General features: G+C 43.9%; 2 protein-coding genes across 6 annotated transcripts in view; one reads left to right on the top strand and one right to left on the bottom strand.

Annotated features, from left to right (window-relative positions):
* Positions 1 to 5,353, bottom strand: part of CALR3 (calreticulin 3) — a 30,371-nt gene extending 25,018 nt beyond the window's left edge. For 2 of the 3 annotated variants that reach the window (XM_066253299.1, XM_066253300.1), the window contains exons 1-3: positions 5,204 to 5,353; positions 4,948 to 5,049; positions 2,002 to 2,205 (exon numbers count right to left, since the gene is read on the bottom strand). In XM_066253299.1, the coding sequence (XP_066109396.1) occupies positions 2,002 to 2,205; positions 4,948 to 5,049; positions 5,204 to 5,294 (397 nt within the window). In that variant the 5' untranslated portion in view covers positions 5,295 to 5,353. The remainder of the gene's footprint in view (positions 1 to 2,001; positions 2,206 to 4,947; positions 5,050 to 5,203) is intronic. The other variant, XM_066253301.1, reaches the window with a different exon arrangement.
* A 196-nt stretch (positions 5,354 to 5,549) lies between these two features.
* Positions 5,550 to 14,167, top strand: part of C1H19orf44 (chromosome 1 C19orf44 homolog) — a 38,795-nt gene continuing 30,177 nt past the window's right edge. For all 3 annotated transcript variants that reach the window (XM_066271048.1, XM_066271040.1, XM_066271031.1), the window contains exon 1: positions 5,550 to 5,616. The gene's annotated coding sequence lies outside the window, so the exon portion shown is untranslated. The remainder of the gene's footprint in view (positions 5,617 to 14,167) is intronic.

Genomic DNA, 14,167 nt, shown 5'->3' with positions numbered 1-14,167 from the left:
AAGGGTCAGCCTGAGGTGTAAACCTAAGGTCTTCTCAGGTCTTTTCTGAGTCTCTGGGCATGTATGGTCACTTCCTAATTTTTCCCTGCATATGCAGTTAAAAAAAAAAAACTTTCCTAGTCTCTAATGTCTGGCTTCCTAAGGGGAAAAGGTGAAAAAATGAGGGGGCAGAGGAGAAGGGTGCTGGCTTTTTAATTCCCCTGGAAGTCACTTTGGCTGGAGGGAGAGAGGGTTACAACAATGAGGGAAGATACAACAGAAACGGCTGCCCATCTCTTTGTCTGTACCTTTGCAATCAGAAGCAGCAATCAGTGATTAGAGCTCAGAACCCTGATATTTGGAGGACAGAGTCCTTCATGCTTATCCTGGCTCCTGCAAGCTGTAAGTAGCTCCGGGAACACTGTACAGCTGTCCGTGGCTAGAGATGGAAGATAGGTAAGGTAGGTGCTACTGTGCTGAAACGGACTAAAATTAACCTTCCCAGTCTTCTCCTGGAAGTTGTAACCCTTCCACAGATTAGAGTACTAAAATATTTAAATCTGGCAGATTTTGCCAGTACAATTATTGTCTATTCCTACTTTGCCATCTTCCCAGATTCCTCAAGCTTTATTTTTAAGATTTTATTTATTTTTTAGAGAGGGGAGAGAGAGAGAAAGAGAGACAGAGAGGTGGGGAGGAGCAGGAAGCATCAACTCCCATAGGTGCCTTGACCAGGCAAGCCCAGGGTTTTGAAACAGCAACTTCAGCATTCCAGGTCGATGCTTTATTCCCTTTGCCACCACAGGTCAAACAATTCCTAAAGCTTCTGATCCACACATTTCAGTTATGTCCAGTTCCTGTGGCCCAACGTGGTCGCTTCCCATTCCAGCACAAATTTTAATCAAGTTCCCATTGTGCCAGGAGTCATATAATGTACTCCAGGGTTAGCAAGTCTTTCTGTAAGGGGCAAGACAATAAATGTTTTTGGCTATAGGGACCATCTTGTCTGTTAACAATGACTCAAATCTGCCATTGCTGCTTGAAAGCAGCTCTAGACAATATGCAAATGAACTGAGTGAGGCTGTATTCCAGTAAGACTCCATTTGTGGAACTGAAATTTGAATTTCCTATCATTTTCATGTAAAAAATATTATCCTTCTTAGGGTTTTTTCAATTATTCAAAAATGTTAAAACCCATTCTCAGCTCATGGGTTGATTTGGTCCAGGAGCAAGGTTTTCTGACTCCTGATATAGTCATAATACTTGGGTCTACATTAACACTAAATAAGTAACTTTCTCAAAAGCATAATAGAATGATACAGTTGCCTTTTTATAATATGAAATTTAACAGTACCAAAAACTTCTGTTCAGATAAAGTAATGCTAGTATTTTAGCAGTCTTAGTATAAGGATCCTATACAGCAGTGGTCCCCAACCCCCGGGCTGCGGACAGTACCGGTCCGTGGGCCATTTGGTACCGGTCCGCAGAGAAAGAATAAATGACTCACATTATTTCCGTTTTATTTATATTTAAGTCTGAACGATGTTTTATTTTTAAAATATGACCAGATTCCCTCTGTTACATCCGTCTAAGACTCTTGACTCTTGTCTCGGTCACACGTGATACATTTATCCATCCCACCCTAAAGGCCGGTCCGTGAAAATATTTTCTGACATTAAACCGGTCCTGGCCCAAAAAAGGTTGGGGACCACTGCTATACAGTAAAAGGGTTTTCTATTTTTTTTTTTTTTAAGTAGGGAGAGAGACAGACAGGAACGGAGAGATGAGAAGCATCAACTCATAGCTGTGGCAATTTAGTTGTTCATTGATTACTTCTCATATGTACCTTGACCAGAGGGCTCCAGCCAAGCCAGTGACTCCTTGCTCAAGCTGGCAACCTTGGGGTTTCAAACTTGGGAATCTCAGGTCAATTCTCTATCTATCCACTGTGCTGTCACTGGTCAGACATGGAAGGGGTTTCAAAGTCACCAGGAATGGTTGCATTATACCACCTGAACTCACCAAACATAATATAGTAATGGGATTTTCCACTCAAGTTCTTCTGATCTATATCCGCAGGGAAGACCTTAATGTAGCCCCCTCCACAGTCCATCTTCTGCTCATGTTTCACTGTGTACTGAATGACCAGCGTCTTCCCTTTATTGCTAAATGGTTTGAACCGTGCAGAGATGGCATAGAATCGGCCATTTTGAGTGGTTTGCAGACCTTCAAACAAAACACACCCATGAAAGATTAGGAATGACATGGTACTCAGTGATACGGGGAATTAAAATTTTTTTTTTATTTTATTTTTTTTATTTATTTATTCATTTTAGAGAGGAGAGGGAGAGACAGAGAGAGAGAAGGGGGGGAGGAGCTGGAAGCATCAACTCCCATATGTGCCTTGACCGGGCAAGCCCAGGGTTTCGAACCGGCAACCTCAGCATTTCCAGGTCGACGCTTTATCCACTGCGCCACCAAAGGTCAGGCCTGATACGGGGAATTAAATGATTGTCTTTCCCCTATTCCCAATAAACCTAACCAATTACATCCATTCAGTGCCTATTGCCCAGTTGTACAATAATAAATAATGGGCATACCACTAACAACAGGTCTCTGATGCCACAGAACTCAGACGTTTTTGTACTTAATATACCACTGCTATGTCTTGTTACAAAAACACTTCAGCTCTGAAAGACACTTATGCATTCTAATTACAAATAATAAGTTAATTTTACTTCTATTCATCTCTCAAGGGGTGGGAATATACAAGGAAGGTTGTATAGCAACTAAATTAAAAAAACAAAGCATTCTACTTTTTCCTTAATTCTCATCTTAAAACATAACAGATGGAGGACAGAGTGCCAATCTGTAAAAAAGTGCTTCACTGCACTGGGTGAGCTGACTTGTGGGCATCCTCTATGTGATGGCTCTTTTTATAAAGATACCATCCTTTGTCACGTGAATCATCTATTTGCTTTATAAATTTAGGTGTTCACCTTGAATCCAAAACCCTCTTTTCAGAAGCCACGAGGTCCTGTGCCAAATCTTTATACTAAAAACAGAGCCAGTCTTATTATAACCTACCCTTCCTTGCTCCATACACTGGCCCCCTAGCTGACTATGCTGAGAGTCATCATAAATGAACTTGGCATTTGTATCAATTGGTCCTGAACTCATGGCTGTACTCTCTACTACCACACCTCTTGTTCTGTTCTTCATTCTTTCCTTACCTTTCCCTTTCTTTTTTTTTTTTTTAAAGTGAGAAGCAGGGAGGCAGAGATACTGACTCCCTCATGCACCCTGACCAGGATCCACCCAGCAAGCCCCCTATGGGGGCTCTGCCCATCTGGGGCAACTGTTCCATTGCTTGGCTACCGAGCTATTTTAGTGCCTGAGGGGAGGCATGGAGCCATCCTTAGTGCCCAGGGCCAACTTGCTCCAACCGGGCCATGGCTGCGGGAAGGAAAGAGAAAAGGAAAGGGGTGGAGTTGCTTCTCCTGTGTGCCCTGACAGGGAATGGAACCTGGGATAATCACATGCTGGGCTGATGTTCTACCACTGAGCCAACTGGCCAGGGTCACTTTTCCTTTTCTCAGGGGATTTGTAGCTCCCCCACTTCCCACCTCCTTTGGCCCCTTCCATTAGGCAATTCTGAAGGCCATATGATTCACCATCTCCCTCTATGTCTTATCACCACCCTCCTCAGCCTCCCCCATGGTCTCTCACTACCTTCTATTTCTGACTAAATTCTATTTCTTTTTCCAATAATGGCTTCCATGTCATGGTCTCAGGAGACCACAACAGGAGGAGCCAAATTAATTGCTACGCTCAGTGTCTTGTCCATGTCTGCACTCAGTAGACATGTGCTGGAGTGATGAAATGCACAGAATCTTAGGATTCCAGATTGGAGGAAGGTAAACCACTGTGGGGGAAAAAACCCAAGTGACTCTAAATGGGAACCCCTGTCCTTGGACAAGTTTCATAGAATCACCTGTTTGTTTTCAATCTATTTTTGTCATATAGTCTGAATTCTGATCAACTCTTCAGATCAATGTATAACTTAGAAAACAATGCATATGCAGTTAAAAACCAGAGGCTGCCAGACAGGGCAACATTGGAGCAGGGCAAAGACAAAGGTTGAATGAATGGAAGGTGGTGAAGAGGTAAGTTTTTCCTCTAAATCAGGGGTAGGCAAACTTTTTCTGTATGGCCAGAGAATAAATATTTTAGACTTTGTTGGCCATTTGCTCTATGTTCCAACTACTCAATTCTGGCTTGCAGTATGAAACCAGTTACAGATTGTATGCAAAGAAATGAGCATGGTTGTGTTCCATTAAAACTTTATTTATGGACACTGAAATTTCACTGAATTTTTATATCATTTTTATGTGCCACTAATTACTATTTCCCTTTTGATTTCCCCCCAACAACTAAAAAGGGTAAAAACTATTCTCAGTACAAAAAAAAAGAAAAAAAAACCCAGACAGTAGATGAGTTGTATTTTGCCCACCTTTGATTATCAGGAATGAGAAGAAAACAGGGTGGAGGTTATCGCTGGAACCCGGACTTGTAGGGTGGGGATATAAGGAAGGCCCCAGGGGCTAAAAATGTTCCCTAGCTTGACCTTTTTGTACAAATGTAAACGTTTATCCTGTTGTACCCCTTAAGATCTGTACACTTGACAGCATTTAATACTTACCTCATTTCCTTCCTTCTTAAAATAAAAATGAGAAGTTTTTGGGGTTTTTTCCTCTACAGCGAAAAGGCCCTTTGGCTTTCCCTAGTGCATACAAAGCAGGGTGTTCTGGGCAAGTAAAAAAAGAGAAAAAATACCGCCAGACCCAACTGGAGCTTTAATTATCTCTCCTGTGAAGGGGAGTAAGAGGTGTTAGGGGTGAGCCACACCTACCTTGAAAGACTGCTATGGGGCTTTAACATTTGATTTTCTAGGAATCCTAAACTAACCTTTGTCTTTCTCCTTATGGCCATAAAATTTCCCCGAAGAGAGTCTAAAATGTCCAAATTGGGAGTCATTAGTGGACTGCACCCATCTGTTTCTCCAACGCTCTGTAGGGGGGAAACAACATCGGTTAGGGCTGAAAACTTAACCACAGCCCACTCCTCGGCGATGCGCCGGGGACAAACGCGACGTGTGCCATCCGTTGGGCAGCAGGGAATGGAGGAGCTTACGGCCCCGCCAACATGGGCGTCGCCTCTTCACCTCCGTCTAGAAACTGCTCCTGGAAGTAGACGGTGGCTAGCGTCATCCGCCACACGCAGACGCCGCACACCAGGACCCTCGCTGCGGCCATGGAAAGCGCACCACGACTCTTTAAAAGCCCTTTGCTCCCAGCAGCATCTGCGGTGGGCCGAGGCCGTCCCGGGACTACAACTCCCGTCACACCTCGCGCTTGTGATCTGAGGCATCACTGGTCTCCAGTGCGCGATTGTGTCACACCCAAGACGCCCTGCGATTGTGACCTGAGACACTATTGGTTCCCTGGGGCGCGGGGGACGCCGGGAGAGGTAGTCTTTTCCATTCTGGAGCGGTTGCTGGGGGCAACCGTCCTGGGCGGTCTGAGCACCAAAACCGTGAGCGGCGTCCGCCTGTGTGAATGGACCAAGTGAGAGAAGGTTGGCAGGGTTGACTGGGAGGCGGCGGGCTTAGGAGAAAAGTTGCGGGGAAAACAGGCGCGCTCTGGGAGCGTGGCGGGAGGGGAGCTTCTCGCCCGCTCCTGATGCTCTAGTTTCCTGTCTGGATCCACTCGGGAGTGAAGTCCGATTGTGGGTCGCTCCAGGACTGGGGAAAGACTTCGGTGGTCTGAGGGGCTTAAGTGTTTTCAAAATTTGATTTTTTATTTTAACAGTTTTATTGAGGATTCATTTACATACCATACAGTTAATGCCTTTTAAGTGTACAATTACATTATTTTTAGTAAATTTACCAAGTGGTGTAGCCATCACCACAATCCAACTGTAGAACTTTGCATCATCCAAGGAGATGGATCCCTCCCACTCCCTGCCCCAGGCAACCACTACGGTGCTTTCTGAATTTATAGATTTGCCTTTTCTGGACAGTCCTTATAATTGGAATTATAAATTGTGTGGTATTTTACGAGTAGCTATTTACACTTACTGTAATGTGTTTGAGATGTGTCTATTACGTGCATTGATATTTGTTTTTTCTTACTGCTGCATAGTATTTCATTGTATGAATAGACCTCATTTCTCATCCATGTTCTAGTTAATGGACATTTGATTGTTTTCACTTCTTATCTATTAATAATAACTGTTATGAATATTTGCATTTATTTTATTTATCTTGGACCACGTGGAATAGAATTGCTGGATCATTTGGTAACTATGGTTAACCTTTTGAGGAACTACCAGACTGTATTCTAAATTGGTGAGTGCATTTTACAAGCCCTCCCTCCCAACAGTGTGTGAGGGTTTCAGTTTCTTCACATCTTCCCCAGTGCGTGCTATTATTTATATTTTTTGGTTATAACCATCCTAGTGGTTGTGAAGTGGATCTCATGGTGGTTTTGATTTACATTTCCCTAATGCCTAATGATATTGAACATCTTTTTATGGGCTTATTGACAATTTGTGTATCCTCATTTGATGAAATGCCTGTTTATGACCTTTGCCTATTAACTTAATTTATTTAAATTGTATTTTAAGTGTCTTTTTTTAGTTATGGTAACATGTATATAATGTAAAAGTTGTCATTTTAATCATTTTTACATTTATTTGTATTTTTCTGAAGCTAGAAGCAGGGAGGCAGTCAGACAGACTCCCTGGTGTGCCCGACCGGGATCCACCTGGCATGCCCACCAGGGGGTGATGCTCTGCCCATCTAGGGCATTGCTCCTCTACAGCCAGAGGCATTCTAGTGCCTGCAGCGAATGCCATGGAGCCGTCCTCAGCATCCAGGCCAACCTTGCTCCAATGGAGCCTTGGCTGCGGGAGAGGAAGAAGGAGACAGAGAGGAAGGAGAGGGGGAAGAGTGGAGAAGCAGATGGGTGCTTCTCCTGTGTGCCCTGGCCGGGAATCGAACCTGGGACTTCCACATGGGCCAATGCTCTACTGCTGAGCCATCGGGCCAGGGCCTACATTGATTTGTTTTTATACCTAGGGAAAATTTCATAACTACATACCAGAAACCTGGCCTGGTGGCAGGGCCTCCCCTCTGACCCATAGAATGGCGTGGACTGAGTCATCTCCTGAGCCTCAGGTACAAAAATGTTGATAAAGCGCCTGACCTGTGGTGGTGCAGTGGATAAAGCATTGACCTGGAACACTGAGGTTGCCGGTTTGAAACCCTGGGCTTGCCTGATTAAGGCACATATGGGAATTGATGCTTCCTGTTCTTCCCTACCCACTCTCTTTCTCTCCTCTTTCAAATGAAAAAAAAAAAGCTTAAAAAATAAAGATAGTTGTTGACATTTCAGCACAGTATAGAGATGATGCACAGTTCTGCATCTTTTCTTCCTCAAGTATTATACTGGAGACATTATTATGCACATAGATCTTCCTCATTCCTTCCCACCACTCCTTTTAATGGCTGTATGGTATTCTATTATCTGAATGCCATCTCCTGGGCTTTACTGGTCTCTATGGATGCGTTTGGGTTTCTGATGAGTACAAACAATGCTTCTGTGACAGTCCCTGAATACCTCTCTGTTCACATTTGAAAATGTAATTGTAGGTAGATTCCCAGACATGGAATTTCTGGGTCATGAGGTTAATGTAGTTCGTGTTTTCACTGCTCTTGTTGACTTTCTTGCTAAAGGGCTGCAGCAAATGCACACCCACCCATGCCGTATTTATCCATCTTTTTAAGTCTTGAAAATCTTTTGAAATCCTTGTAAATCTTTTTTTAAAAAATTATTGATTAGAGAGAGAGGGAGAGAGAGAGAAATGGCGATCTGTTGTGTTAGAAATGAAATTAAGCAAGACTCGTGGAGACAAAATACCTCGGCAAGACAACTTTAGTATCTTCCGCAGAAGGGCATGCTGCTGCTCTTGAAACTCAGCCAGCAAGCATGTGGGCAGAGGGCAAATTCTGTCTTTATCCCTAACGGAGGCGCTAGGATGCTGGGTCTTGTTCCATTGGCTGCAGTGTTGACCGTACAATCTTATTTTTTTGATTGGCTAGTTTAAATGGCTGTGCCAAGGTGGGCAGGAGAGATGGGGATATCATTAACTAGGTAAGGGGGTTGGAATGGTTGGAAACAACCCGTTGACTGGACATAGGGGGCTGGGGGATTGGTAAAAAAGTTAGCTATTTCTCATTCTATTCCTCGGTCAGAGGAATCCAGATGAAGGGCGTTGGGAATTAGTTGAAGAACCCAAGTTAAACATTTCCTTCAATACCTCCTATTCTTTTTAAAGATTTTTTTAAGACTTTATTTATTCAATTTTCAGAGAAGAGAGAGAGAGAGAGAGAGAAAGAGAGAGAGAGAGAGAGAGAGAGAGAGAAGGAGGAGGAATAGGAAGCATCAACTTCCCATATATGCCTTGACCAGGCAAGCCCAGGGTTTCGAACCGGCGACCTCAGTGTTCCAATCGACGCTTTATCCCATTGCGCCACCACAGGTCAGGCTGTACCCCCTATTCTTTATACATTTTCATTTTTTTCTTCAAATCCAGTGAGCAGACGTTGGCTCTGATCATCGGTGTTCATTACTAGCATCTGGTTAGTGTAAGGGGGAGGGCTCTGCTTGGTTATGGCCATCTCAGTCAGTCTCTGACTTAGGCCTCAAACACATGGGACGATGCAACATCCTGTAAGAATCAAAACTCCAACAATTACCAGGGAGGTAAATACAGAGGTCATTAATCCTTTCCATTTTCTGAACTATTGTTCCATTAAATCAGTGAAGGGGTCATTTATACCTGAGTTTTCTTTTTTTCTTTTTGTGACAGAGGGAGAGACAGATAGGGAAAGACTGACAGGAAGGAAGAGATGAGAAGCTTCAATTCTTTGTTGTGGCACCTTAGTTGTTCATTGATTTTATTTTTCATATGTGCCTTGACCGGGGCGGGAGGGGGGCAGCTACAGCAGACTGAGTGACCCCTTGCTCAAGCCAGTGACTTTAGGTTCAAGCTGGTGAGCTTTGCTCAAACCAGATGAGCCCACGCTCAAGTCGGCGACCTCAGGGTTTCAAATCTGGGTCCTCTGAGTCCCAGTCCAACGTTCTATCTCAGTGGTAGTCAACCTGGTCCTTACTGCCCACTAGTGGGCGTTCCAGCTTTCATGGTGGGCGGTAGCGGAGCAACCAAAGTATAAATAAAAAGATAGATTTAACTATAGTAAGGTGTTTTATAAAGATTTATTCTGCCAAACAGCAAAAATCCGACATAAAGTACTTGGTAAGTAATTATTATTATATGCTTTAACTTGCTGTAGCTCAGCTTTATAAATTTTATAAAGTAAAGTTACTTCCCTACTTTATAAATCACCATTACTGTGGAACCAGTGGGCGGTTAGAAAATTTTACTACCAACAGAGATACAAAAATGGGCGGTAGGTATAAAAAGGTTGACTACCCCGCTTTATCCACTGCACCACTGCCTCGTTGGGCTATACTTGAGTTTTTGGCTAACTCATCTGCTGGGATGGTCAGTCCATGGAAGGCTTTGGCTGTCTGGGACTGCAATCAGGATGTAAGTACAACATCGGGTTTCATTATAACACACACCCCGCTCTTCTCTGCTAGCGTCATATCTAAAGCTAGTCTATTTCCCCAGGCCATTCGGCTGGTAGGGCCAAGTTGCTGTGCTCTTCCCTTAATCTCATCTCTAATGTAATTGACAAATCTTTGTTGGTTATAATATATATAGTTTATCTAATCAACATTCTTGTTTATAGTTACCTACCAGAATAAGGATGATTCAAATCCAGCTGCAATTTGAGTCCATGCCTTAAGCTCATTAGGACAAGTAAGGAGGGCAGGCAGGGGAAGTGAATGCCAGGATAAAAGGAATGGCCAATTGTATTAGGGAGCAAATGCCGCCCTAGTTGACGGGTAGAGTCTCATAGATTTTTGTCCCACAATATTACCAGACATACCAGACATCAGTGCTGAGGATGATAAGGGCAGATTGGTTTGTCAGCCCTGTGAGCAGTCATCTTTTACTGTACTGAATTAGATTTCCTGCAAAGGTCAAATTGCCCCCCACCTTGAGAGGCACAAAGAGAAATTGACCATAGGAATAGGCTTTCTTTTCTTTTTTCTTTTTTAAAATTTTTATAGTTTTATATAGACAATTTTATTTATTTATTTATTTATTTATGTTTCCTGAAGTTGGAAACGGGGGAGGCAGTCAGACAGACTTCCGCATGCACCTGACTGGGATCCACCCGGCATGCCCACCAGGGGGCGATGCTCTGCCCATCTGGGGCGTCTCTCTGCTGCCACCAGAGCCATTCTAGCGCCTGAGGCAGAGGCCATGGAGCCATCCTCAGCGCCCGGGCCAACTTTGCTCCAATGGAGTCTTGGCTGCAGGAGGGAAGAGAGAGACAGAGAGGAAGGAGAGGGGGAGGGGTGGAGAAGCAGATGGGCGCCTCTCCTGTGTGCCCTGGCCGGGAACCGAACCTGACACTCCTGCACGCCAGGCCGACGTTCTACCACTGAGCCAACCGGCCAGGGCCTAGTTTTATTTAGACATTTTAATGTGGTGATATTGGTCAACTAGAGCACATAGATTTAGAGAAAACATCTCCAGATCATTTTGACATTTGATTATGTTGTATACCCATCACCCAAAGTCAAATCGTCCTCCCTCACCCTTCATTTGGTTTTTCTTTATGCCCCTCCCCTTCCTCTCCTACTTTCCCCCCTTCCCCTCCCTCTGATAACCACTGCACTCTTATCTATGTCCATGAGTCTTAATTTTGTATTCCATCTATGTATGGAATCATACAGTTCTTAGTTTTTTTCTGATTTATTTATTTCACTCCTTATAATGTTATCAAGGTCCATCCACATTGTTGTAAATGATCCTATGTCATCATTTCTTATGACTGAGTAGTATTCCATAGTGTATATGTACCACATCTTCTTTATCCAATCTTCTCTTGAAGGGCTTTTTGGTTGTTTCCATGTGTTGGCCACTGTGAACAATGCTGTGAGGAACATGAGGCTGCATGTGTCTTTACGTACCAATGTTTTTGAGTTTTGGGGGTATATACCCAGTAGAGGGATTGCTGGGTCATATGGTAGTTCTATGAATAGGCATTCTGATATCCCGTGGGAGCTGACCTACAGAGCCTTTGTCCTTGGGAAATAGCAGTGATAACTACCAACATGACTTGTTTTGCCAGGCAGTGGCACTTTGGAGCAGGGCTACCGTGCAGTTCATCCCATCAGGGTCTGAGGACCACCCAAGTGGAAATGGGACTAACAGAGCCTCCAGTCTTCCTATAGCACAAACGTAACAGTTGCTTTTGTTTAGGGTGCTGACAGAATATTTGATCCATTCTACCCAGGCAGTTACATCTTGGTATCCTGTTTCTATTGCTAGGGTTTGTTTTATTTATTTATTTATTTTTTTTACAGAGGCAGAGATAGACAGGGACAGACAGACACGAACGGAGAGAGATGAGAAGCATCAACCATCAGTTTCTCGCTGCGCATTGCGACTTCTTAGTTGTTCATTGATTGCTTTCTCACATGTGCCTTGACCGCGGGCCTTCAGCAGTGAGCTCTTTGCTCAAGCCAGATGAGCCCGCGCTCAAGCTGGTGACCTCAGGGTCTCGAACCTGGGTCCTTCCGCATCCCAGTCCGACGCTCCATCCACTGCGCCACCACCTGGTCAGGCTGCTAGGGTTTGTTTTAAATCCTTCACTTCTACCATGGTTACTATATAGAGGGAGGCCTGGAGCCCCACCCCCCTCCCCTTTCTCAGTTTCCAGTCCTAGTCTTTTTTGTTTTGTTTTGTTTTAATTTGTTTTTTTTTAAAGCTGGTGGGCCATCATCTTTATTTTTTACAGAAACAGAAAGAGAGTCAGAGAGAGGGATAGACAGGAACAGACAGACAGGAACGGCGAGAGATGAGAAGCATCAATTATTAGTTTTTCATTGTGCATTGCAACACCTTAGTTGTTCATTGATTGCTTTCTCACATATGCCTTGACCGTGGGCCTTCAGCAGACTGAGCAACCCCTTGCTGGAGCCAGTGACCTTGGGTCCAAGCTGGTGAGCTTTTGCTCAAACCAGATGAGCCCGCACTCAAGCTGGTGACCTCGGGGTCTCGAACCTGGGTCCTTTGACATCCTAGTCCGACACTCTATTCACTGCGCCACCGCCTGGTCAGGCTGGTCAGGCTGAAGTCCTAGTCCTAATCTTACAATAGATCTCTTCCTAATAAACTGGTCCTACCTCTAAGTTCACAATATGGGTGAGACCCATGGGAGTAGAAGAACCCCAGACCCCCTATTCTTCATCGAATGTCAGGAGGGGAAACAGGTTTTTCTCTTTACCCCATTCTGGGACTCTCTTAAAATGACCCGACTTTCTACATTTAAAACGTTTGTTCTCTCCCTTCCCTCCTCCTTGTCCCTGTCGACTTGCTTTTTATCTTATACCTTCTATCATTAAAATTGTACAATTTCTTTACAATAAATCAGAATTCTCTTTCTAAAACCCTTAACTTTCAGTGAGGACTGTTAGTAATTAGCAATTTTAGATTGATACTTTTATGAACTGTGGAAAAAATAAGACAGGGCCATGAACTAAAACTGGTAAGCTCAGACGAGCCCTGCACAATGGCCCTGCAAACTCAGAGTCCCAAAGTAAACACTCAGGGTGGTCTAAATCAAACCCTTCTAGCCATAGGTATTTATGGCAGGCAGTCATTTTCTAGGGAGGTATTCCCTCTCAACAAGGTCAATGCTCCAAACCTGTTTGTTGTCCTCTGCATCTAAGACAATATACCTGATAACATGTCTTTGAAAAGTGAGGGTCAATTTTTCCCCCACTAGGCCATACATCCCACCAGAGCAGGATCCAAGAGACCCCAACATTGTTATCGTTATGTGAACCATTAACTGTTGACTGTCTTGTTCCTCCCCGTGTAAAAAAAATTTCAGCATATATACTTTACTTTTTACTTAATCCTATTTTATTTATTTATTTATTTATTTATTTATTTATTTATTTATTTTTCTGAAGCTGGAAATGGGGAGAAACAGTCAGACAGACTCCCGCATGCACCCGACCGGGATCCACCCGGCACGCCCACCAGGGGTGAAGCTCTGCCCACCAGGGGGCGATGCTCTGCCCCTCAGGGCGTTGCTCTGCCGTGACCAGAGCCACTCTAGCGCTTGGGGCAGAGGCCAAGGAGCCATCCCCAGCACCCGGGCCATCTTTGCTCCAATGGAGCCTCGGCTGCGGGAGGGGAAGAGAGAGACAGAGAGGAAGGAGGGGGGGTCAGGGGTGGAGAAGCAAATGGGCGCTTCTATGTGCCCTGGCCGGGAATTGAACCCGGGTCCCCCGCACGCCAGGCCAATGCTCTACCGCTGAGCCAACCAGCCAGGGCCTTAATCCTATTTTTAAATGTGAGATAACCCAAGTATTTCATTGTAGGTAAAGAGATTCAGAATTTGTCCCAGAGGATAAAGTATATTACCTACATATTGGGTTGGAGTGAAATCTATGGAAAATTCTGCACTATTCAAGTCCTAACAGGTGGGACTCTTCATATACCTCTGGGACATTACTGTCCAACTAAACTTATAACCTTCCCAGGTGAAAGCAAAGAGATGTTCTTGTCCTTTTATTTTTCAGACATGCTCAAACAGGCACTACATGACTTTATTATCATTGAGAAATATTAGCAATCCACAGGAATAGCTGGTAAGAGATTATGTGGATTTGGAACCACAGGATGTCTGAGAATAAGTATTTTATTTATAGCTTTGAGATTCTGTATAAATCTATTTTACTGAGAAGCTAGAATTATAAGGACTTGTACATAGAATTATAAATCCTCCTCTTAAGTAATATAATATAGTGGTCTTAATTCCAGCTACTAATGCATCATATCTTTTTTTTTTTTTTTTTACAGAGACAGAGAGTCAAAGAGAGGGATAGACAGACAGGAAGGGAGAGATGAAAAGCATCAATTATTAGTTTTTCGTTGAGCATTGCGACACCTTAGTTGTTCATTGATTGCT

Source organism: Saccopteryx bilineata, chromosome 1, assembly GCF_036850765.1.
Source record: "Saccopteryx bilineata isolate mSacBil1 chromosome 1, mSacBil1_pri_phased_curated, whole genome shotgun sequence".
Lineage (NCBI taxonomy): Eukaryota > Metazoa > Chordata > Mammalia > Chiroptera > Emballonuridae > Saccopteryx > Saccopteryx bilineata.
The sequence above is the reverse complement of the archived record's forward strand: the minus strand, read 5'-3'. Positions and strand labels throughout refer to the sequence as shown.